Raw genomic sequence first — 24235 nt, 5'->3', positions numbered from 1 at the left:
CGTTCTGTGTTGCTTTCCTTTCCCTGAAGCTGTACCTGTACTTTTGGTATGGCTCTGTATCTCAAAATAAAGCTGCAGGGAGGAAATAAGGTGAGTGAGCCGGTGTGAAAATTACCTGTCCAAAACAGTCCTTGGGGTGCCAGTCATCCTCATCAGCCGCTGTGCTGGGACAGGGCCCCGAGACACGGCTCTGCACAAATGAAGGAAGTGAACGGCACAAAGAACTTCACCGTGGCTTCTCACAGCTTGTGCTGGGAAGGCATGAACTCACAGCTGAGTATAAACTGCCCTCGCTGCCAGTCCTGCTGTCTTCCTCAGTGCCTTCATTTGTGCTGGAAGGACACAGCGTGGAGCTGCTCAGGTGCGCAGCAGTTCCTGTAGCCACTTCATTTAATTAACGTGCCTAATTGTGGAGTCCAAAGTTTGTTTTTTTTTTACAAGTCAGAATTAGATCACAGAATCACAGCATGGTTTGGGTTGGAAGGGACCTTTCAGAGCATCTCGTCCCAACCCCCTGCTGCAGGCAGGGACACCTCCCATAGCCCAGGTTGCTCACAGCCCCATCCAGCCTGGCCTCCCAGCAGTGCTTCCAGGCAGGGGGCATCCACAGCCTCACCGGGCAGCCTGTGCCAGTGTCTCCACCTCACAGTAAAGAATTTCTTCCTAACGTTTAGCCAAAATCTACTCTTCCAGTTTAAAGCCGTTTCCCCTCGTCCTGTCCCTACACGCCCTTATAAAAAGTCTCTCCCCAGCTTTTCCGTAGGCCCTTCAGGTCCTGGAAGGGCTATAATGTCTCCCCAGAACCTTTTCTTTTCCAGGCTGCACAGCCCCGGCTCTCAGCCTGTCCTCGTAGTGGAGGTGCTCCATCCTCTGATCATCTTCATGGCCTGCAGCAGCTCCGTGTCCTTGTGCTGAGGGCTCCAGAACCGGATGCAGAACTGCAGGTGGGATCTCACGAGAGCAGAGCAGAGGGATGGAATCACCTCCCTCTCCCTGCTGGTCACGCTTCTCTTGATGCAGCCCAGGATCTGTTTGGCCTCCTGGGCTGCAAGCACGCGTTGCTGGCTCATGTCGAATCTTTGGTCCACCAACACTACAAATCCTCCTCAGGGCTGCTCTCAAGCCATTCTCTGCCCAACCTGCACCGTGCTTGAGGCTGCCCCAACCCAGATGCAGGACCCTGCACCTGGTCTTGTTGAAGTTCACGAAGCTGACGCGGGCACACCTCTCCAGCCTGTGCAGATCCCTCTGGACGACGTCCTTTCCCTCAGCTGCACTCAGCTCGGTTCCATCTGTAAAACTGCTGAGGGTGGCTGGATCCTGCTGCCCGTGCTGCCTACAAAGATGGCAGATCACCCTGCTCCCAGCACTGGTCTCTGAGGAGCACCGCTCACCACCAGTCTCCACGGGGGCACTGAGCAGTCGAGCGCAAGCATGCAGCCAATGCCAAATCCAGCCAGCCGTCCCTCCATCACAGCCATTTGTCCCCGCCTTGGTGCCCAGGCTGCCGTGCAGAACAGTGCCAAACGATTTGCACAGGTCCAAGCAGATGATGCCAGCTGCTCTTCCTTTATGCGCTGATGCTGTAACTGTCATTAAAAGACCTACAAGTTTGTCAGGCATGATTTGCTGTTGGCAAAGACACACTGGTTACAATCAATCACCTCCTTTATTTTCCACGTGCTTCAGTGAGGCCTCCAGGAGGATCTGCTCCATGATCTTGCCAGGCACAGAGCTGACACCGACTGCAGTTCCCCAATCGTTCTTTTTCCCTTTCCAATCGCTGGTAACTCCTCCAGACTGCCAGGACAAATACGATGGGCAGCAGCTTGGCAGCTTCACTGCCAGTTCCCTCAGAACTCATCGGGTTCCCACGCAGCTGTGCCTTTATGCTCTTTAGATGGTCTTGAACCTTGTATGGGCGCTGCTGAACCACGGCCTGAACCTCTGATTGACCACCTGGGGCGAGCCGTGAGGCAGCCCTGGGAGCACAGGTGAGGCGATTCGGCTGTGCTGCTGGAAGGGGGGAGCCTGGCTGCGCCTCTCCTGGGCCCACTGAAGAGCTGGCTGCTGGTGGGCAGAATCTCTGCTGGAAGTCGCTTGTCTTGGCATCTTTTCAGCGAGCCCAAGACAAGGGAAAGCTTTCCATCCATTCTTCTTTGGTGTGATTACCTGTTGAGCTTAGCTTTCCTGTATATTTCTTAATTATAACAACTGTGTGTATTTATTGATTATGCAAACCCCATCTTCGCTTGCAGCAGCTCTGCCTTCTCCCAGTTCTTACCATTGCTTTCTGCAGCTTGGGCAGCGTGGCACTGAGCCCTGGGCAGTGAAGGCTGAGGCAAAGAAGTCATGGAGCACCTCGGCCACATCCCTCATGACCAGGGCTTGTTTCCTTCAGGACAGGGCCCACATCCTCCCTGGCCTTCCTTTTAGAATCATAGAATCACCAAGGTTGGAAAAGACCTAAAAGCTCATCCAGTTCAACCGTTCACCTATTGCCAACAGCTCCCACTGAACCACGTCCCTCAACACAACATCCAGCCTTTCCTTGAACACCCCCAGGGTCGGTGACTCCACCACCTCCCTGGGCATCCATTCCACTGCCTGACCACCCTTTCTGAACAGTAATACTTCCTCATGTCCAGCCTGAATCTCCCCTGCCGTAGCTTGAAACCATTCCCTCTGGTCCTATCACTATCACCTTTTATCACAGATCCACCTTGGTTACAAGAATTTCTTGTTCAAGAATTTCTTGTTCCCCTTGATGTCCCTGGCTAGATTTAATTGTTTGGGTTTTGGCTTTCCGAGCCCAATCCTTGACTGCTTTGGCAGCTCCTTTGCAGCCCCCCAGGTAATGCTGTTCCTGCTTCCACCCCCACAGACCTCCTCTTTGAGTGGAAGTCCAGGAGCTCCTCGTTGATCCACGGAAGCCTGCCGGTACCCTTGCCTGCATTCCTCTTCCTGGGGATGCACGGCTTCTGGCCTCGGAGGAGATGGGCCTTGAATACCAACCAGCTTTCTTGGGCCCCCTCCCGTGCTTTCTCCCACGCCTCCCTGCCAAGCGGTGCCCTGACAAGTTCCACTTTTGCTCTCCTGAAGCTCAGAGCAGCCCCTTGCCGTGCTCCGCGACGCCCCGAGGATTTTGTACCCTGCCGTTCGTGGTCACTGCAGCCCCACGGACCGCAGCCGGCCGCCGGTTAAGGGGTTCGTGGCCCCAAACGCGTTCCTCCGCTCCCGTTCCACACCGCGGGCCGCAGCCGCCGCGTCCCGCTGAGCCGCTGACGCCGCGGTCAGCGCACGGTCGCAGCTCCTCCCGCTTCCTCGCGGTCGCCGCACGGCATCGGGCCGGGTTACCGACGGTCCGCTCCTCCTGCACGCGGCGCTCCCGGGTCGCGCTCCGTCCGCGCCGACGTCGGCCCCCCCCCGCCGCGGCGACTCTGCGAAACCCTCGCGGCGGAGCTGGAAGCTCGCTGCCGGAGGAGCTCGGTCATCCCCGGCAGAACGGAATCCCTGCAGCGCCTGCCGCGGCCCAACGGCGCCGCTTCCCGAACGGCCCCCGGGTTTCGTCCCGGCCCCTTCTCTCCCCGGCGCTGCTGCTGTCATTGCTGACGCCGCGATCCCTTCGCTGCCGCTCGCGGCTCCTGGCGGTCCGTCGATGCGCGGGGCCGCTCGCCCTGCCGCCGTGTCCCTGGGGCGCTCCGGCCGGGCCGAGGTGCGGCGGCGCAGCCGTTGTTCCTCAGTGCCGGAGCGCTTCGCCCGAACGGGGGCGGACATCGCGACATCGCGGCACCGCGCGCCTGCACCCGCAGCCCACTTTCTCCTATGGGCTCCACCGCGGCCGCTGCGCTTACGGCCGTTCTGTGCGTTCCGGTGGGTACGGGAGCGTCCGCCCCTCCGCGCTCCTTCCCCACCTCCGCTGCACCGCAGCCGCGTTTAGGAAGAAACCCGGCTCAGAAAATAGGAAACCGCCGCGCTCCGCTCCAGGGCGGACGGCGGTGTTGGACGCACGTGTGGCCGCACGCCGGCACCGTTACGCCCCGCTCTCCGCATTCGTTCTCCCGCGTTTCCCGCCGACGTTTCGGCTGCCGACGTTCCGACGTTTCCCGCACCGAGCGCTGCCCGCGCCGCTCCCCCCCCCCCCCCCCCGCCTGCCCCCCGGCCGCTGCGGGTCGGGCTCAGCTCAGCGCCGCCTGGCGGGGCTCCATCTGTCCATCCGTGCGTCCCGTCCCATCCCCGCTGAGCGCCCCGAGCTGTCCGTCTGTCTGTCCGCGATGTCCCGCCCTCCCAGCCGTTCCCACGGTTCCCGGCCATTTCAGCTGCCGAGCGCCGTTTCACCCCCCCCCGCCCCCCCCCATTTATCCGCTCCCCCTTCCCCCCCTTTCCATCGCCTTCATTCATTTCCAAATGCTTTCCCATTCCCCCATTATTTCCCCATTTGCCATTTTCTCTTTTCCCCTCTTCCCCCCCCCCGTTTCTCTCCGCGCTGCTTTTCCTCTCGTTCCCAATTTCTCCCCATGAACCCATTTCTGTTTTTTTCCCATTTCCCCGCTTTCCCCTTTCTCCCGTTTCCCCCCATTTTCCCGTCTCATTTTTCCACTCCCTTTGCTTTCTTTTCTCTCCTCCATTCACGTTCCCACTTTCCCTTTCCTTTCCTCTGCATCTTTTCCCTTTATGCCCTTTTCCCTTTATATCCCCCCACTTCCCGCCCTTTCCCATTTCCCCTCCTTCAGCCCCACTCCGTTTTCCCACTTTCCCACTCCCCACTTCCTCTTTTTGTCCCATTTTCCCGTTTCTCGGCATTCCGTCTCACCTCCTTTTCCATCGTTTCCTCCTTCCCCTCCCTTCCCCTTTTCCCGATTTCCCTTCAATTCCCCCCGCTCAGGGGCGGTGCGATCCGTTCGGGATGCGGATGTCGGCGGGTGTCTGGGGGGGGGGTCGGAGGCAGCGCCCGGCGGGGGGTAGGGGTGGGTCGCGGGTTCCGGCCGGGCTCCGCTCCCCTCGCGCTGCCGCCGCGGTCCCTCTAAGCGGCGCTCAGCCCCGCGCCCCCCTCCCCTCCCCCCCCGAGCAATTGGGGAAGCTGCCGCAGCGCCGGGGGGCCGCCCCACATCCGTGGGAAGCGAAACCGCCCCGCAGCCCAAGCGGCGGTGGTGCGGAGCGGTGCGGGGCGGTGCGGGGCAGTTCGTGCCCCCCCGGCGCTGCAGGCGGGCGCTGAGGACGGGGGAGGAGCCCCGGGGGGGTTCCGCACCGCACGTGTGGGCGCTCCCCTCGCAGCCCCTGCGCCCCCGAGCGGCGGTCGCAGAGCCCCGTGGAGCCCCGCAGAGCCCCGCATCCGGCCCGGGACGCCCGGCGGCCTTGACCCCCCCCGAACGGCCGGGGCTGCGCGCTCTCTGGCTGCGCGGCGGTCCCGGGGGTCCCAGAGACCCCAGCGCTGCTGCGCCCCGTTCACTCCGTTCCGCTCCCGTCGGGTCGGCCGCCACTCCGCCTCGAAGGGGCGCTTCGTTACCGAGTGCCTCTGCTTTGGGCCATTTCTGCCTCTTTTGGACAACTTCTGCCCACGGGGACGCCGGGGACACTCGGGGAACTGAGGACGTGGGGCAGCGCTGTGCGGCAGCTACGGGGCAGCTGTGGGGCAGAGCTACGGGGCAGCGCAGCGGGACAGCTATGGGGCAGCTGCGGGGCAGTTATGGGGCGGCTGTGGGGCAGAGTTCCGGAGCAGACCCGTTTGGCTTTTGCCCTTTTTTGGCTCTCTCGGCCCTTCCCCGCCCCCTCTCCCCACTTCCGCCCCCCACGGCCGCGCGTGGGCTGTGGGTGTGGGGCAGACCTTCCTGCTCCCCACCATGGGGCTGTGGGTGCTGCTGCTGCTCGGCGCAGGTCTGGGGCCAAATGCGGTGCTTTTGGGGCTGGGGGGGGCGGGGGGTGTGGAGGGAGAGACCCCGGCAGGGGGGAGTCCGAAGGTCTGAGGGACAGATGGGGGAGAACCCCAAAGTGCCCCCAATCCCCAACCCCCGTTTTCCCTCTGGCGGCGGCACCTTAGGCCCACAGACACCCCCGGGCTCTGCTGCCCCACAGCCCTCCAACCCCACAGAGACATTGGGACCGCTGGGGAAGTGTCAGGATGGGGCGCGGGGGGATGGGGGGGAGCCCGGGATGGGGGAGCGTGGGGATGTGGGGACATGGAGACATGGAGAGGTCCTGGGGGGCAGTGGAGTCATGGGGCAGCTGTGGGGCAGCTGTGGGGCAGCTGTGGGGCAGCTGTGGGGCAGCGCTGCAGTGCCACAGCTGGGCGGCTCTCTCACGTTCAGCCATTTCTTCCCAGTTCCTTCCCCATTCTGCCCATTTCGGCTTCTGTTCCTCGCCCATTCCGCTCCCATTTCACACTTTGCTGCCCATGATTTCTGCCCATTTCTGCCCATTTCTGCCCATTTCCTGCTGCCCGTTCCCCAGAGTTCCACGTCTCCCATTCAGTGCCTCTGTTTTGGACCATTTCTCTCAATGTTCTTCCATTTCTTTCCACACCTCTGCCCAATCCAGTTCCCTCCCATTCTGACAATTCCTGCTCCTTTTTGCCCATTTCTTCTCTTTTTTGTCATTCCCCTCTTTTTTTTGCTCATTTCTGCCTCCTCCCCCCTCTGTCCATTCCATCCCTCTTTCCCCATTTCTGCACGTTTCCCCTTTTTCCCCATTTCCACCCTTTCAGGTCTTTCCTTGCCCGTTCCCCCCATCACAGTTCCCCCTCCTCCCCATTTCTTTCCATTTCCCCTTTTTCTCCCCATTTCCTTCCATTCCTTTCCCTCTTTACCCAGTTCTGCCCCTTTTCCCCCCAGCCCCGACCCGGGACCCCCCAACCCTTTGGGGCAGCAGGGCTCTGAGCTCAGGGGGATGCGGGGGGTCCCAGAGCCCCCTGGCGCTGCTCTGCCCCACTCTCTCCATCCTGCTCCGGTCCCACCAGTTTTTGCCCTTTGGCTCCATCCCCATTCCTGCCCGTTTCTGAGCACCACTCTCCGGTCGGTGCCATTTCTGTCACTTCTGGTCATCTTTGCCCGTGGGGACACTGGGGACATCGGGGGAACTGGGGGTGTGGGGACACGGGCTGCAGGACTGGGGATGCAGGGCAGCGCAGCGGGACAACTATGGGGCAGCTGTGGGGCAGTTATGGGGCGGCTGTGGGGCAGAGTTCCGGAGCAGACCCGTTTGGCTTTTGCCCTTTTTTGGCTCTCTCGGCCCTTCCCCGCCCCTTCTCCCCACTTCCGCCCCCCACGGCCGCGCGTGGGCTGTGGGTGTGGGGCAGACCTTCCTGCTCCCCACCATGGGGCTGTGGGTGCTGCTGCTGCTCGGCGCAGGTCTGGGGCCAAATGCGGTGCTTTTGGGGCCACCGGGGACACGTTGGGATGGGGCGCGAGGGGATGGGGGGGAGCATGGGGATGTGGGGAGAAATGGGGGGGTGGTGTGACAGTGGAGGGATGTGGGGACATGGGGGGACATTGGAGGTCAGTGGAGATACAGGGTCATGAGGAGCAATATGGGAATGTGGGGGGTCGGGTGAGGAGGGGTGATATTGGGATGTGGGGTGATGAAGGGGGATATATTGGGATGGGGAAAACCGGGGGACATGGGGGGCACATTGGGGACGTGTGGACATACAGGGGACTTGAGGATGCGGGGGCACATGGGGACATGGAGGGGTGGAGGGACATGGAGGACACAGGGATGGGGGAGGACATGGGGACATATGGGGACAGAGGGACAACGGGGAACATGGGGTGCCTGTGTGGCTTTGTGGGATCTGTGGGGCTCTATGGGATTCTGTGAGTTCTATGAGGCTCTGTGGGATCCTTTGGGACTTAATGGGGCTCTGTGGGGCTCTGTGGGGCTCTGTGGGGTCTACAGAGCTCTATGGGGCAATGTGGACTCTGTGGAGGCTATGGGCTGTATGGATCCCCATGGGTGTCCCCTGCCCCACAGCTCTGCCCCACAGCTGCAGCTCTGCCCTCGACTTGGACTCTGCTGTGGCCTTTGAGGGTCCTGGTTCCTTCGGCCTCAGTGTGGCACAGAGCGACGACGGGTATGGAGCTGCCCCACAGCTTGTGGGGCCTCCCCAGGATTCCGTGGGGCAACCCACAGAATACATGGGGTGCCCCATAGAGTATTTGGAGTGGCTCGTGGAATGTATTGGGTGGCTCATGGGGCAAATGGGAGCCCACTGTGGTATCTGTAGGGCACCCCATAGAAATCTATGAGGCACCCCATGGAACTTAGAGGGTGACTTACAGAAGCTGTGCGGCGCTCTACGTAACCTGTGGGATGCTCTGGAGAATCTGTGTGGTGCCCCACTGAATTTTGAGATGCCCCACAGTCTGTGCAGTGCCCCATGGAAGCTATAGGGTGGCCAGTGTGACCTATAGGGCAGCCCACATAATCTATGGGGTACCTATGTGAATCCATGGGGTGCCCCACATAACCTATGGGCTCCCTACTGACTCTGTGACTGCCCCACAGAATCGATGGGGCACCCTATGGGAATCTGTGGTTACCCTACTGAATCCATCTATCCCCCCAAGTAATCTAGGGCTGCCCCACGGAATCTGTGGGACACACCACTGAATCTGTAGGGTGGTCTGTTTAATCTATGCGGTGCCCCACTGAATTTAGTGGTGCCCCATGGAACCTATGGAGCGCCCCATATATCCTAGGGGGCTCCCTGCTGACTCTATGACTGCCCCACATAGTCTGTGGGGACCCAGTGTAATCTGTGTGGTGCCCCATAGAATTGAAGGGGTATCTAAGTGAATCTGTGGGTCACCCAATGGGATCTATGGAGCACCCAACTGAGCCCCACATCCCCCCATCACAGGGTGCTGGTTGGGGCTCCCCTGGACTTGGGGGGCCGAGGCCGTGTCTATCGATGCCGTGTGGGGGAGAAGAGTTGCAGGGATGCAGATGTTGGTGGTGAGAGCTATGGGGCAGCCCCACACATGTGGGGCACATGGGGTGGTGTGCAGCTGCCTCAAATGTGTGTCTCATGGGGAGTTGTGGGGTGGGCCGGGGAAGGGGGGAGGGATGTGGGGCAGCCACAGTATGTGGAACTGAATGGGGAGTTTGTGGGGTAGCCTCACATGTGTGGGGCAGCCCCAAATGTGTGAGTCCTGAGGGAGTTGTGGGGCAGTACTAAATGTGGACCTTAATGGGATGTTATGGGGCAGCCTTGATGTATGGGTCCGAGTGGGAAGTTGTGGGGTGGCCTCAATGTATGAGTCCTATGGGCAGATATCAGGCAGATCGGAGGGGGTCCCAATGGGAGGTTATGGGGCAGGGGGTGGGGTGGTGCTGCCCCACACGAGTCCTTTGGCAAGTTTTGGAGCTGCTCCACAAGTGTGGGTGCTATGGGGTTCCCTGCCCCACAGGCCTCCTGGATACGGGTCCCATGGCAATGGGAATGTCCATGGCTGCCAATGGATCCCAGCTCCTGGTCGGTGCTATGGGGTGCTGTGGGGCTCTCACGGGTCTATGGTGTCTGTCAGGCTCTGTAGGCTTTATGTCTCTGGGGGGTGCTATGGGTCACTATGGAGTTTGGGGTCTGCTGGGCTCTATGGGTTCTGTGGGGTTCTGTGGGTCTCTATGGGTGCTGTGGAGCTCTGTGGGGGTATTGTGGGTCACTATGGGGTTTATGGGGGTCTATTGAGCCCAATGGGTTCTATGGGGCTTTGTGTGTCTCTGTGGGTCACTGTGGGTCTGCGTGGGGTGCTGTTGGTCTCTATGAGATGCTATGGGTCACTGCGGTTCTCTGTGGGGCACTATGGATCTCTCTGGGGCTCTATGGGATGCTATGGGGGCTCTGTGGGAAACTGTGGGGCTCTCTGGAGTGCTGTGGGGCTCTATGGAGTGCTATGGGTCACTGTGGATCTCTGTGGGATGCTGTGGGGTGCAGGCCTGTGGCCCGATGGCGCAGCGGATGTGTGGGGAGAACGCGGAGGTTCCGGGGTTGTGCTTCCTCGATGGCTCCCTAGCGACCACCCCGCGAGGTACGGGGCACGTGGGGGGCAGCGGTGGGGCAGAGGGTCTCTGTGGGGTGGAGAACACCCAGCGCCGTCGTCTGTGGGTTCTGTGGGGCCAGGATGGGGCACAGAAGTCCTAATGTCATTGTCACTGGGATCTGTGGGGCGGACGAGGGGCGGAGAAGACACAGTGCCGTTGTTGGTGAGATCTATGGGGCAGATATAGCATCTATGGGGCACACGCGAGGCAGAAAGGATCCAATGCTGTTGTCATTGGGATCTGTGGGGCAAAGACTCAGCGTTGGGTTCAGTGGGATCTGTGGGTGGAGACGGGTTGGATGAGACTCACCAAACTGCTGCACCCCACTGCCTGCCCCACCGCCTGCCCCACAGCTTGCCCCACATCGTCCTCCGACATCGTGTTCCTGATGGACGGCTCCGGCAGCGTGGCAGCGTTTGACTTCTGGCGGATGAAGACATTCGTCATCGAAATCATCAAACGCTTCCGTGGGACCAACACCCGCGTGCGTGACACTCGCTGCTGTGGGGCTGCCCCGCAGCAGGGCCCCACAGAATCTATGGGGCGCTCCATAGAATTCTTGGGTTACCCAAGTGAATCTCTGGGGCGCCCCATGGAACGTATCGTATCAGTGCCCCACACGATCTATGGGGCGCCCAGACTCAGCTCTGCGCTGCCTGACATCCCTCGCGGGGCGTCGCGCTGTGTCCGGAGCTGCCCCATGAAATTTATGGGTACCTGTGGTCGCTCCACATAATATATGGGGCACCTAGCGTAACGTGCGGGGCTCTGTGGGGCGCTGTGGGGCCCTGTGAGGCTCCGTGGGTTTCTGTGGGATGCTGTGGGGCTCTGCGGGGCGTTATTGGAGGCCAAGGGGAGCGGAGCTGTGCGGGGTTCCGCGGGGCCACGTGGGCTCCAGTTGGGCTGCGGGGCGCTGCGGGGGCCGCGCGCGGTACGATGGGTGCCGTGGCCGCGGCCCGCAGTTCGCAGTGCTGCAGTTCTCCACCGGCGTGGAGGTGCACGTGGGCTTCCCCGACTTCGACCGCCTGCCGGCGGAGCACCTGGAGCGGCTGCTGCTGGCGGTGGAGCAGCGCAGCGGCGTCACGCAAACGGCCTCCGCCATCCGCGTCGCGCTGTGCGTCCCCCTGCCCCCAACCCCCCTCCCCCCAACCCCCCTCCCCTCCCCTCCGCCCGGCGCTGACGCCGCTGCGCGCAGGACGCGGGTGTTGGCGGGGAGCCGCGCGGGGGCCTCCAAGGCGCTGATCGTGGTGACGGACGGGCAGAAGTACGGCGACGCGCTGCAGTACGGCGACGTCATCCCGGAGGCCGAGCGCGCCGGGGTCGTCCGCTACGCCATCGGGGTGAGCCGGCGCGCAGAGCTCCTCGCCCCGCGTCCCTGCGGGCCCCCAAATCCTGCCCCAATCCGTCCTCAAAACGCCCCGAACGCCCGCGTTCTCCTCGAAGTCCTTGCCCAAAATGCCCAAATTCCTGCAAATTCTCCCCAAATCATCCCCCAAAAACCCGAAATCCTGAATTCATCTCCAAAGGCCCCAAATTCCCGCAATCCGCCTCTCAAAGCCCTCAAACCGCAAAATCCATCTCCCGCGCCCCAAACCCAATCCCCAAAGCTCCCAAATCCCAAATTCGCCCCCAGGCGCCGATTCCCCCACGGAAAAACCAAGAATCCCAAATCCACCCGATGCATCTCCACAACTCCCTAACGAATCCCCAAATCCAGACCCGTCCCCCAAGTTCCCCACAAATTCTCCCCGGCTGCCCCCCGAAGCCTGACCAAAAGCTCCTGACCAAAAGCTCCTGACCAAAAGCTCCTGACCAAAAGCTGCCCCACTCCATAACCCCACACCCACCCAAAGGCCCCAATTCCGCTCATTGCCCCCAAACCCCTTCCCCCAAACCCATCACCCAAAACCCACATTCCCCCCAGTTCGCCACCAAACCGTCCCCAAAAATCACAACGAGCCCCAAATTCCTCCCAACTGCCCCCAAATCATAACCCAAGTCCCTCCCCCCAGAAAACCCCAACGCCAAACCCCAAATTCCCCCAAATCCTCCCAAGAACCGTGGGGCTCTATAGGGCTCTCTGAGTCTCTCAGGGCTCTGCGGGGCATCACGAGGCTCCGTGGGGTCCGGCGGGCACTATGGGACGCCACGGGGCTCTGTGGGTGTAGGGGGCTCTATGGGGCGCCAGTAGCTGTGGGGGCACCCGAGGGACACTGGGGGGACACCGAGAGCGACGGGGGCTCCACACCGCGACACTGGGGACACTGAGAGGTCGGGGCATGGAGGTGCCACCAGGAACGTGGGGCAGTGAGAAGGGGCGCAGGTTCCGGGACACCGGAGCGTGGGGGCACCGTGGGGACAGCAGGGACACGGGGAGCTCTGGGGGACACCCAGGTGAGATGGAGGCCATGGGGACGCGGAGGTGGCGCAGGACGCGAGGGCACCTCACGCTGCGGTGACACCAGGAGCACGGGGGGCACCAGTGCGATGTCACGTTGTGGGGATGCCAAGAGGGTTGGGGCCCCAGAGCTCCGAGGCACCGGCGGCGTGGGGAGCAGCAGGGGCAGCCGGACACCCAGAGCTCGGGGACGGCCGGGTGATGGCGGGGCGGTGGGACACCGCGAGCGACGTCCCCGCAGGTGGGCAGCGCCTTCAAGGACCCCAAGGCGGTGGCAGAGCTGCAGACCATCGCCTCGCCCCCCCCCGAGGCGCACGTCTTCCGTGTGGACAACTTCGAGGCACTGCGCGGCATCCAGGAGCAGCTGCAGGACAAGATCTTCGCCATCGAAGGTATGGCCCTGCGGCGTGGCCCCGTGGGGCGCCGGGGCCCAGCTCACCCCACCGTGCCCCCAGGGACCCGGCCGGCCTTCGGGAGCTCCTTCCAGCTGGAGATGGCCCAGGAGGGCTTCAGCGCTCTGCTCACCCCCGTGAGTGTCCCCACCGCCAGCCCAGCGCCGCACGCCCGTCCGCGCAGACCCGAAGCCCGTCACGACCCCGCGCGGCCCCAGAGGCGCCGCAGAGCCCCATAGAGCCCGCGGAGCGCCTCAGAGCTCCGTAGACCCACAGGGACCCACCGGATGCCCCCAAACCCGCCAGAGTTCCCCAGGACCCCTCGACCCCCTTCAGACCCCCCCAAGCCCACCTGAGATCCTCAGGGCCCCATCGCGCCCCACTCAGCCCCCCAACCCCTCCCCACCCTCCCCGCTGCAGGAGGGGGCGGTGCTGGGAGCAGTGGGCGCCTATGATTGGGCCGGAGGGGCCTTCGTCTACGGCGCCGATGGGAAGGTCGCCTTTGTCAACGCATCCGAAGGGGACGGGGGCGCGAGCGATGCGTACCTGGGTGAGGACCTGGGGTCCTGGGCTCCTCAGGGGGGTCTCTGTTTGGCGGGGGGGTCTCGGCACCCTCATGGGGGTCTCTTGGTGGAGGGCATCCCCAGGGGGATGTTGGAGTCCTCCTGATGATCAGGGGGCAGTGGGCCACCCACGGGGGTTTTGGGGTCGGTGGCTGTTCCCACTTGGGTCATGGAGATAGCGGGGCTCTCACGAGGGCGATGGGATGGTGGTGATCCCATGGGGATAACGGAGTTTTGGGGGGGGTCTCAGGGCATTCACGGGGCTCTTGGGGCCGTTGTGACAGTCCAGGAGATGACGGGGTCCCCATAGAGACAGAGCTGTCGCTGTGTGGGTCTCGGGTGCGGCAACGATCCCGTGGGGGTCCCAGAGCTGTGGATGCCCCATGACCCCACGAGGAGCTACGGGGCCGCCCCCCCCACGGGTCTGACCCGCCGCCCCCCTGCCCGCAGGTTACGCCACTGAGTCTCTGTCCCTGGGGGGGCTCCGGGCGCTGGTGCTGGGTGCCCCCCGGTATCGCCACGTGGGCCGCCTGCTCCTCTTCGTGCTGCACCGCGGGGGGAAGTGGGAGCTGCGCTCTGACGCCATGGGGCGGCAGGTGATGGCGGGGGGACGTGTGGGGCATGGCATGGGGCGGGAGGAGCCCCGAGGCTGACACTGTCACCCACAGGTGGGCTCCTACTTTGGGGCAGCGCTCTGCGCCCTGGAGGGGTCAGGGGATGGCGTGGCACTGCTGGTGGGGGTCCCCATGTTCTATGGAGACGGCACCGGGGGACGCGTGGAGGTCTGCACGGTGCTGCCACAGGTACGGACCCCCAGCACGGCCCCGTGGTGCTCAGCTAGTCAATAAGTCTACTGCAAACCAACCCCAGTCCAACCCCTATCCCAACTCCATCCCCATCCCTATCCCCACACCCATCCCATCCCACCAAACCCCTCCCCATCCCACCACATCCCTATCCCCACACCCATCCCATCCTACCCCATCCCTCCCCATCCCATCCTCACCCCACCCCACACAACCCCACGCCACCCCATCCCATCCCATCCCACCCCACCCCATCCCTATCCCCTCACCCATCCCATCCCATCCCACCCCACCCCACCCCACCCCATCCCTATCCCCTCACCCATCCCATCCTTACCCCCATCCCTATCCCCACCCTTATCTTCATCCCATCCCATTCCCATTCCTGTCCCAGCCTTGACCCACACCTGTCCCCGTGCCCCCCACGTGTTGCTTGCTGTAGGGCCGTGCGCTGTGGTGCCACCGGATGCTGCGAGGTCAGGCTGGACACCCACTGGGGCGCTTTGGGGCCAGCGTTGCTCGCCTTGGGGACATCGACGGCGACGGGCTGCATGATGTGGCCGTGGGTGCTCCCATGGAGGATGACGAGCGTGGCGCCGTCTACATCTTCTGTGGGGAGAAGGGTGGCATAAGTGACCACTACAGCCAGGTGGGACCACCCCACTGAGAGCCACCGAACCCCACAGCGTCCCATAGATCCCAAAGACCCCGCAGGGCCCTTCAGAGCCCCCAGGTCCCACAGACCCCACAGTGCACAGCCGCCGCTTGGAGGTCGGGTCCCACCCTCGTGCGTTCTGTCCTCCACAGCGCATTGCAGGCTCCTCGTTCCGCAGCGCCCCGCAGCACTTTGGGCAGGCGCTGAGTGGGGGCCGCGACCTGACGGGGGACAGACTGCCGGACTTGGCCGTAGGCGCACAGGGACAGGTGCTGCTGCTCAGGTGGGAGTGCCGCACCGGAGCCCCATTGCCAGTCCCAGCCCCATACCATCCCCAGCTCAAACGGCCTAGCCCCATACATTGCCATCTCTGACCCTAATCCCAGCCAAACACCAGCTCTAACTCCCCATCCCCAAACTCAACCAGCCACGTCCCATCCCACCCCCACCCCATCTCCATTCCCATTCCCAACCCCGACCTGTCCGCATCCCCACCCCGACCCCCAACCCCTTCCCACCCCACCCCACGTTCTCCCCTCCTCCACGCCGCCGCCCCGCAGGTCCCCACCTGTGCTGAAGGTTGAGGTGACGGTGACCTTCAGTCCCCCGGAAATCCCGACGTCTGCCCTCGACTGCCACCGGGCAGAGGAGGAGGAGCTGAGCGCCGCCGGGGCCGCGGTGGTGACCACAGCCGAAGTCTGCTTTGTCGGCACCAAGAAGAGCCGTGACAGCTTGGGTGAGAGCACGGACCCCCGTGGGCGGGCGCCCACCCATCGGCTACCCGCGGGACCCCCAGCCCCTCCGGGCGCCCTTCGAGTCCCATCGGCCCTCCCCAACAACCCCTCCCGACGCCCCCCGACCCGCCGGGCCCCACAGCGCCCCGCGGAGCCACGCAGCGCCGCGTCCTGCCGCCCGCAGGCTCCCTCGGCGCCGCCCTCCGCTACCGCCTGCACTTGGACCCCGGCCGCGCCGCGCGCGCCGTCTTCGTGCCGGGCGGCGCCAGGACCAACGGCACCGCGCACGTGGCCGAGGGGCTCCGCTGCCGGACCTTCGGCGTCGCTCTGGCGGTGCGTGCGGCGCGGGTGCCGGGGGCGCGGAGCTGCCCCGCGCGGGGCCGCCGCCGCCACGGGCGCTGTGTGTGGGTCCCCAGGGCTGCCCGGCAGACACGCTGAGCCCCGTGGGGCTGCGGGTGGCCTTCGAGGCGCGCGGGGACGCGCTGCAGCACGAGCAGGGGCTGCGCGTGGCGCTCAGCCGCGACACGCAGTGGGCCGTGAGCGCCGCGGTACGGGAACGGCGGGGGGCGAGAGGGGAGGGAGAGCGGGGGGGTGAGAGGTGGGCGGGCGAGGGGGTCGGGAAGTGTTCAGGAAACGTTGGGAGGGACGGAGCGCTGCGGTGGGCGCCTGGAGAAGGTGGGACGGAGGGATGGGATGGGGTGGGGTGGGATGGGATGGGATGGCAGCGTGGGGTGGGGGGAGGTGGGATGGGGATGGAGAGGGTGCGATGGGAGGGAGGGACAGGACGGAGACGGTTGCAGTGGGAGTTTGGGGTGCATGGATGGAGGGATGGGATGGGATTGGAGGGACGGGATGGGTGCGTGGGGTGGGTGGAGAACGTGGGGTGGGAATTGGTATGGGGAGAGGGATGGATGGGGATGGAGGCGATGGGATGGATGGAATGGAGATGGTTGGGGTGAGTGGAGAAGGGATGGAAATTCAGGATGGACATTGGGAGGGATGGAGACATGGAATGGATGTAAAAGTTGGGTTGGAAACGTGGGGCGCATGGAGAGACAGGACGGAGATGTGGGGGATGGAGCAGAATGGATGCAGCCGGGGCGTGCGCTGGGAGGCTGGGATGGAGGCCTGTGCGCCGGCCCCCAGCTGCCCTTCGAGAAGAACTGTGGTGAGGACAACCAGTGTGTGCCCGAGCTGCGCGTGGCCCTCGGCTTTCCAGGGTACGTCTCCCCCGTGGCCTCACCTCGTGCGGGGCACCCCACCTCCCCGCCCCACACCCACTGCCGCCGCCCCATAGGCTGGAGGAGCTGGTGGTGGGTGCCGCTGAGGACGTCACCGTCACCGTCACCGTGCAGAACATCGGGGAGGACGCCTATGGGGCCCACGTGGAGCTGCAGCACCCCAAGGCGCTCTCCTACCGCAAGGCCACCGCGCTGCAGGTGCCCACGGGGAGCGGGGGAGCCGCCGCACCACAGAGGCTGCCCCACACTCCTTCAGGCCCCCCAGAGCTCCTCCGGATGCTCTCAGGGCCCCCAGAATCCCATCCCGGTGTTCTCAAGACCCCATAGATGTCATTACAGCACCCAAATCTCCATCCAGATGCCCTCGAGATCCTCACAGCCTCTACAGATGTCCCCAAGGCCCCAAATTTCCTCAAGTTCCTATAGGTTCCTGCATGCCCCCATGCCCCAAACCCATTCCAGATGCCCTCAAGAGTACAAACCTCATCTAGCTGACCCCAATCCCATCCAGAGGCCCTCAAGACCCCTGAGTTTCTCCAGATGCCCTCAAGACCACAGAGAATCCCATGTCCCCAAAACACCAAACCCCAATCAGATGGCCCCAAACCTCCTTACCCCACCCCCAGATCCCACCTCAGGTCCCTCCACACACCCCCCACTGCTGACCCAGTGCTCCACAGCCCCACCACAGGTCCCTGGCACAGCACTGCAGCTCAGTGTCTCCAGGAGGTGGGCGCATCCTCTGCAACATCAGCCACCCTGTGCTGTGGGCCGGCCAGCAGGTGGGCTGCTGTGGGGCTCTGTGGGGTGCTGTGGGGTGCTGTGGGGTGCTGTGGGATGCTATAGGCTCTAAGGGAGTCTGTGAGTCTCTAAGGGCTCTGTGGGGTGTTTCAAGGCTCTATGGGCCCTATTGGGCACTATGAGATGCTGTGGGGTGCTGTGGGATCTAGGGGGCTCTATGAGATGCTGTGGGGTGCTGTGGGATCTAGGGGGCTCTATGAGATGCTGTGGGGTGCTATGGAGAGCTATGGGTGCTGTGGGCTCTATGGTAGTTTATGAAGCTCTAAGGGCTCCATGGGGTGCCATGGGGAGCTATGAGACTGCATGGGCTCTGTGGGGCACTGTGTGCTTTATGGGGCTCCATAGGGCCTTATGGGTCTCTGTGGGGTGCTGTGGGCCCTGTGGAGCTCCATGGGACTCCATGGGGCCGCATGGGGTGCTATGGGGCTGAGCCCCGTATCCTGTACCCCCCAGCTCGTGTTTGTTGTCACCATGGATGTGCCCCACGAGGCTGAGTTGGGGGACAGAGTGGAGGTGGTGGCGTTGGCCAGCAGGTGGGTGACACTGCAGCATCACACTGTGACACCGCACAGCCATGGGTGGCACTGCAGTGCTGTGTGGGGCTGTGACATCGTGACATGGTGTGACGTGGTGTGACACGGGGTGACAGTGTGACACGGTGACATCACGTGAAGCTGTGTGACATGGTGTGACATTGGGAATTTGATAGAGGGCGACACGGTGTGAGACTGTGGCGCTAACGCTGTGCTATGTGACACTGGTGGGGTGGTTCCTTTGATGTTGTGTGACACTGCGTGTGACGCCGTGACACTGACATGAGGTGACACGGCTAGTGACGCAGTGATGTGCCGTGGTGTGACACGGTGTGAGTGACATGGGTGGCTGTATGTGACACAGTGTGACCCTTGTGGGGTTGTGACAGTGACACTGTGTGTGATGTTTTGTGACACTGTGACATTGCGTGGCACCGTGACACGGCGTGACGTGATGGGGTGCTGTGTGTCTGACAGTGGGTGACGCGGGGTGAGGTGGTGACACTGGGGCTGACACAGTGATGCAACGTGAGCCCACGTGTCCCGCTGTCCCCGCAGCGTCCCCCCACCCGTGAGCCCCCATCAGGTGCGCGCCGTGCTCCCAGTGCTGTACAGCGTTGTGCTGCTGCTCACCAGGTGGGCCCCCCACGTGCCCCACATCCCCCCGGTGCCGCCGCCCCGTATCCGCGTCTCCTCGCCCCACACAGCCGCCCCCCTCCCCACATCCCCATGGGCGTCCCCGTCACCCCTCGTCCCTACGGCCGTCCCCGCGACCCAAAGTGCCGCATCCCTACGGACAGGGGACGTCCCTGCGGGTTCCCCAGCGTCCCCACATCTCCGCGGCCGCCCCGCATCCCCGCGGTGCCCGGCCGCACCCTGACGCGCCGTCCCGTCTCCCCGCAGCTCTCCGTCCTCCACGCGCTCGGTGCCCGCAGGACAGACCGCGGTTCAGCACCGCTACCAGCTGGCGGCGCAGGGCGAGCGCCGCCCCCTCGGCAACGCCACCGTCCGGGTGCCCACGAGGCTGCGCGGCGCGGAGCTCTGGGAGGAGCTCTGGGTGGTGGGGCCGCAGGTTCGGGCGGGGCCGCGGGTGGGGGCGGGGTCGGCAGGGACGCGGAAGCAAAGGGCGGCCCGGAGGGCCCTGGGGACGCGCCGCGGAGCCCCGTAGCCCCGTAGAGCCCCGCAGGACGCGTGGGGCGCCGTAGAATTCCTTGGGCCCCGTCGTCCCGCGGCCCCCGCTGTCCCGTCGCGTCCTTTCGGCCCCATTTGTCCCTGCCCTCCCCCCCCCCCCCGCTACAGCTCTGCCCCCCGCTCCCCAGTGGTCTCAGACCCCAACCCCCTTCCTGGGGTCGGCAGGTTTGGGGTTGGCCTGGGGCCTGGGTCCTGCTGTGGGTGGGTTCTGCTACAGGGCCAGGTCCTGTTACTGGTCCGGGTCTTGCAATGGGTCTGGAGGTGCACGGGGATCTGCTGGTGCACGGGCTGGGAGTTCTGTATGGGTCTGGGTCCCACGATGGGGTCAGATTCCACCGTGGGTCTGCATTCCTCTATGGGTCTGGGGATGCCCTACGGGGATGGGGTTCTGTGGGGCTGGAGATACTTATGGGGATGGGGGCTCACTGTAGCTTTGGGGATCTTCTGTGGGGTTGAGTCCCACTGTAGGGCTAAGTTCTGCTACGGGTTTGGATTCTGCTATGGGTCTGGAGTTCTCCTATGAGGCTGGGGCTCTGCTGTGGATTGTTAGGGGGTGGTGACACTTACAGGGATGGGGTTTTGCTATAGGGTCTGGTTTCCCCTATGGGTATGGGTCCTGCTGTAGGGCTGGATTTCTCTATGTGTCAGGGGTTCCCCTATGGGTTTGGGGGTTTCCCTTTGGGGCTGGGGGTCAGCCATGGGTCTAGAGGTTCCTTATGGGGCTGGGCCCCACTGTAGAGATCGGGGCCTGCTATTGGGACATTCATAGGGCTCACTATGGGGCTGGGGGTTCCCTAATGGGGTTGAGTCCTGCTGCGGGCTTGGGAGCTCCCTTTGGGACTGGAAGCTGCTGACGATATGGGGCTGACTGTATGGGGGGGTCCGCTATGGGGCTGGGTATTTGCTCCAGGTGTGGGGGTCCCCAGTGGGGCTGGGGGTTTCCTGCGGGTGTGGGGGTTCCCTACGGGGCTGGGGTTTTGCTATAGGGTCTACAGTTCTGCTATAGAAATGCGTCCCCCTGTAGAGATGAGACCTGCTCTGGGGGCTCTGCCCCACAGACTGCTGGCCCCACTGTGCCCCCCATTCTCCCACAGGGCTGTGAGCCTGCCCCGTATTCCTCGGGGGTTCAGGACCCCACCCCTCTCCTGCTGCGGAACCCGGTGGTGGTGAGTGCGCCATGGCCCCACCCCCTTCTCTTGGCCGCGCCCCCTTATTGCCCCCGCTCCAAGCCGCGTTCTCCCCATAACTCTGCCCCTCCTCGGCTCCGCCCCGCTGCCGCATGGCCCCGCCCTTCCCCTTGGCCCCGCCCTTCCCCTTGGCCCCGCCCTTCCCCTTGGCCCCGCCCTTCCCCTTGGCCCCGCCCTTCCCCTTGGCCCCGCCGCCTTCCTGGGACGTGCTCCTCGTTCCCCTCGCGCATCGATTCTATATGGCCCCGCCCCTCCCCCGGAACCCCACCCTGTACGCCCCGCCCCCTTGCCACGCCCTGTTCCTTTGCCCCTTTGTAACCCCACCCCCGGTCCCGCCCCCCGGCCGCTCTCCACCAATAGGATTGCAGCGTGGCCGCCTGCCTGGAGTGGCGCTGTCCGTGGGGCCCCGCGCTGCCCCCCGGGGGCGTGGAGTTCAGCGTTGAGGGGCGGCTGCGGTGGAACTGGGTGCAGCAGGTGGGTGCGGGGCAACAGGATGTAGGGGGGATATGGCGGTATTTGGTGTGGGGATGTCGGGAGGTGTGGAACGGTGTTATGTGGTATGTAATATGAGGCTGCGGGGAGATGTGGGGTGGGGTATTGGGGCTGCGTGGTGGTGTGGGAAGGGCCGTTGGGATCTATGGGGTCTGTGGGGTTTTTGCATGGCCCCGGGGGGCAGCTTTGGGGATGGGGAACGCGATGGGGACATGGGGGGTTGGAGGTGCTGTGGGGCAGCCATGGGGCAGCCATGGGGCAGCTGTAGGTCATGAGAATGCAATGGGGCTGGGGAAGTTTATGGGGCTGCCATAGGTCTGGGAGTGCTGCGGGGTGGCTGTGGGGCCGGAGAACTTTATGAAGTGAGATATATATGGGGGAATGCGGGACTGCCGCGGGGCTGGGATGTGCTATGGGGCCGTTAGGGGGAGATGTGGTAGCAGCTGTGGGGCTGGCGAGTGCTGTGGGGTTGCAAAAGGGTTACTATGGGGCTGGAGAACGCTATCGTGTGGGTTGTGCTGCGGGACCGAGGCTGCTATGGGGCAGGTGTGGGGCAGCCACGGGGCTGGATGTGCTGTGGGGCTGCGGGAGGAGTGGGGTGCTATGGGGTGGGAGATGAGGGGGGCTGGGCGTGGGCATGGGGGAGCGCTGTGGGCGGGGCCGCGGCGCAGTGCCCCCCCCTCCTCTCCCGGCAGCTGCCCCTCCCCCACGTGGAACTGGAGAGCTCCGTTCAGCTGCAGCCCGAGCCGCGCTACCGCAATGTGGGGCGGGACCGCCTGGAGGTGGGCGGGGCTTTGGGAGGGGGGACCCATTGAGCCCCGTGGGGCGCATGGAGCCCCGCAGGCCCTCCAGAGCCCTGAAAAGTCCGTAGAGCCCCACGCGCCGTGCTGAGCACGCGAAACCTCCTAGAACGCTATAGACCCTATAGCGCCCATAAACCCGACGGAGCCCACAGAACCTTGTAGACCCCATAGCGCCCCATTGGGCGCACAGAGCCGTACAGAACCCATAGCTCCTCACAGACCCCGTGGATGCCCCGGAGCCTCATAGAGCCCCGTAGACCCCGTAGAACCAATGAAGCCCCATAGTTCCCACCGAGCCCCACGAGAGCCCCTCGGAGCCCCCTGGTCGTCCCCCCCCGGCTGACCCCGCCCCGTCCCGCAGGTCCGCACGGAGCTCCGCCCCGCATCCCCGCCGGTGCCGCTGGGCCCCACGCTGGGCGCGGTGGCGGCAGGGCTGCTGCTGGCGGCTGCGGCGGGAGCGGTGCTGCGTAAGGTGAGAGCGGGGCTGCGCGGGGAGCAGCCTCTGCGGGGGTAATGGAGGGCGGGGCTACCGAGAGGCCCCGCCCACAGCGGTCGACGCTGACTCCGCCCCTTCCGCTCCAGGTCGGCTTCTTCCGGCGGCGCTACAAAGAGATGAGGGAGGGCGGGGCCGGTGGCGGCGGGGCCGGTGCTCAGAAAGAATGAGGGGGGGGGGGGCGGGTGGGGGGTGGTTGTGGGGCTGGGGAGCGCTATGGGGCTGCTATGGGGCTGCTATGGAGAAATGTGCGGGTGCTACCTGTGGGGCTGGAGAATGCCATGGGACTGCTATGGGGAGATAGGGGGCAGCAATGGGGATGGGTGTGCTGTGGGGCTGGGGGGAGGAGTGGGGCTGCTGTGAGGCAGCTGTGGGGCTGGGGAGCATCGCTGTGTATGGGGCTTGGGATTGCTTTGGGGTTGGGAGTGTTGTAGAGCTGCTGTGGGGAGATATGGGGCAGTTGGGGGTCTTGGTGCAGGGCCGGAGCCTGTTGTAGAGCCGCCCCATTGCTCTTTCAGCAATAAATGTCACTGCCCCACAGTTCTATGAGGCCAAGGAATTCTGTGGGGCTGGGAGTGGGAAGGGGGGGCAACAGGTGGCGTATGTATGGGTCAGGGCTCCCTGTGGGTCTGGCTATAGGGGCTATGGGCCACACCTCACTATGGTTCACATCCTGCTATGGGATGCTTTACGTGTCCTGCTTTGGGGCCCCTCTATGGGTCACAGCTCCCCTGTGGGTCTGAGTCCCCCTATGGGTCTCACAATGGGTCAGATCCTGCTATGGGTTCCTCTGTGGATCACAGCCCTACCATGGGTCACACTGTGGATCTTGATCTCTCTGTAGGTCCCCCCATATTTCTCTCTCTGGGTCAGGGCTGTGCTATGAATCTTGCTATGGCTCAGACTGCGCTGTGGGGTGGATCCCATAGGATCCACATGTGGGACTGCCCTATAGCTTTCCTGTAGGACCCATGTATATACAGCTGCCCCACAGCTTCTTTTTGGGACACATGTGGAGCTCTCCACACTTTCCCATAGGACCCACACGTGGGGTTGCCTCATATCCTCCCTTAGGCACCACCTCTGGGGCTGCTCCATCTCTGTCCCACAGCTTCTCATTGGGTCTTGCACATGGAGCTGCTCCAGAAGCTCCCATTGAGTCTCATGCATAGGGGGCCGTCCCACATCTATCCCGCAACTTCCCACTGGGACCCAATGTGGGGCAGCCCCACAGCCCCTCATCCATTCTTATGGGACCCTCACCACCCACCCCCCTGGGATCGTTTCTGTGGTGGGGTCCGTGGGAGCGGTCCCCCTAGGGGTCCCTGGAGGGGTCCTCCCCTGTTCTGGGGTCCTTGGGGGGTGGTTCCCATAGCTAACGGGTCTCTGGGGGGCGGTCCTCCCGTTTGGGGTTTCTTAGGGGGTCCCTACGGATATTGGGGTCCGGTGGGGGGTTGGCGGTCCTCCCCTACTTCGTTTTAGTACATATTGCGATCGGGGGGGAGGGGGGGAGGTAGGGAATCTCCCATTGCGGTATTTTTGGTGGGGGGCGTCCATGAGGATCCGCGGATTTGCGAGTCCGCCCGCCAGCACAGCACCCCGGCGCGGGCTCACGGAGCTGCTGTGCCGCGGGGGGCGTCCGTGGGCTCTGGCGGTCACCGAGGGCCCGCTGGGGCGGAGCTGCGCGGATAACGGCGGCGGCGCGCAGAGCGGCGCATCTCCGCACGCAGCGGCGGAGCGCGGGGTCACCGCGGCGGTTCACGCAGAGCGGGACGGACGCACCGGCAGCGACGCTCGCGGGCAGGGCGAGCAGCGCAGCGCACGTGCGCGGTGCCGAGGAGGGGCGGCGGGGGGCGACCGCCCTGCTCCACGCCGGGCTCCTGGGGCGCCCGCGCCGCGCCGCGCTCCCCC

At 64.1% G+C, this 24235-nt stretch overlaps 1 protein-coding gene across 2 annotated transcripts; it reads left to right on the top strand.

The window, feature by feature from the left end:
* The first annotated feature begins 7140 nt into the window (after positions 1 to 7140).
* On the top strand, positions 7141 to 22492 carry LOC128078836 (integrin alpha-D-like). Of its 2 annotated transcripts, XM_052679421.1 has the most exons (27): positions 7141 to 7343; positions 8855 to 8949; positions 9405 to 9469; positions 9929 to 10022; positions 10389 to 10519; positions 10998 to 11149; positions 11231 to 11375; positions 12675 to 12825; positions 12889 to 12962; positions 13246 to 13375; positions 13839 to 13984; positions 14057 to 14191; positions 14637 to 14843; positions 15002 to 15132; positions 15410 to 15585; positions 15768 to 15916; positions 16000 to 16131; positions 16730 to 16803; positions 16881 to 17022; positions 17505 to 17606; positions 18079 to 18158; positions 18717 to 18794; positions 20444 to 20515; positions 20897 to 21010; positions 21724 to 21810; positions 22193 to 22303; positions 22414 to 22492. In XM_052679421.1, the coding sequence occupies exons 1-27, from the start codon at positions 7156 to 7158 to the stop codon at positions 22445 to 22447; spliced, it is 3195 nt and encodes a 1064-aa protein (XP_052535381.1). In that variant the 5' UTR covers positions 7141 to 7155; the 3' UTR covers positions 22448 to 22492. The 2 variants fall into 2 exon arrangements, 1 of the variants encoding a protein (XP_052535381.1); XR_008205877.1 differs by lacking the exons at positions 20444 to 20515; positions 20897 to 21010; positions 21724 to 21810; positions 22193 to 22303; positions 22414 to 22492 and adding an exon at positions 19062 to 19181 and having other exon boundaries at positions 16939 to 17022.
* Positions 22493 to 24235: the final 1743 nt, after the last annotated feature.

Source organism: Tympanuchus pallidicinctus, unplaced genomic scaffold (genome assembly GCF_026119805.1).
Source record: "Tympanuchus pallidicinctus isolate F22 unplaced genomic scaffold, pur_lepc_1.0 scaffold18, whole genome shotgun sequence".
In the NCBI taxonomy this organism is placed as follows: domain Eukaryota; kingdom Metazoa; phylum Chordata; class Aves; order Galliformes; family Phasianidae; genus Tympanuchus; species Tympanuchus pallidicinctus.
Note: the sequence above shows the minus strand (reverse complement) of the source record. Positions and strands in the feature narration are given on the sequence as shown.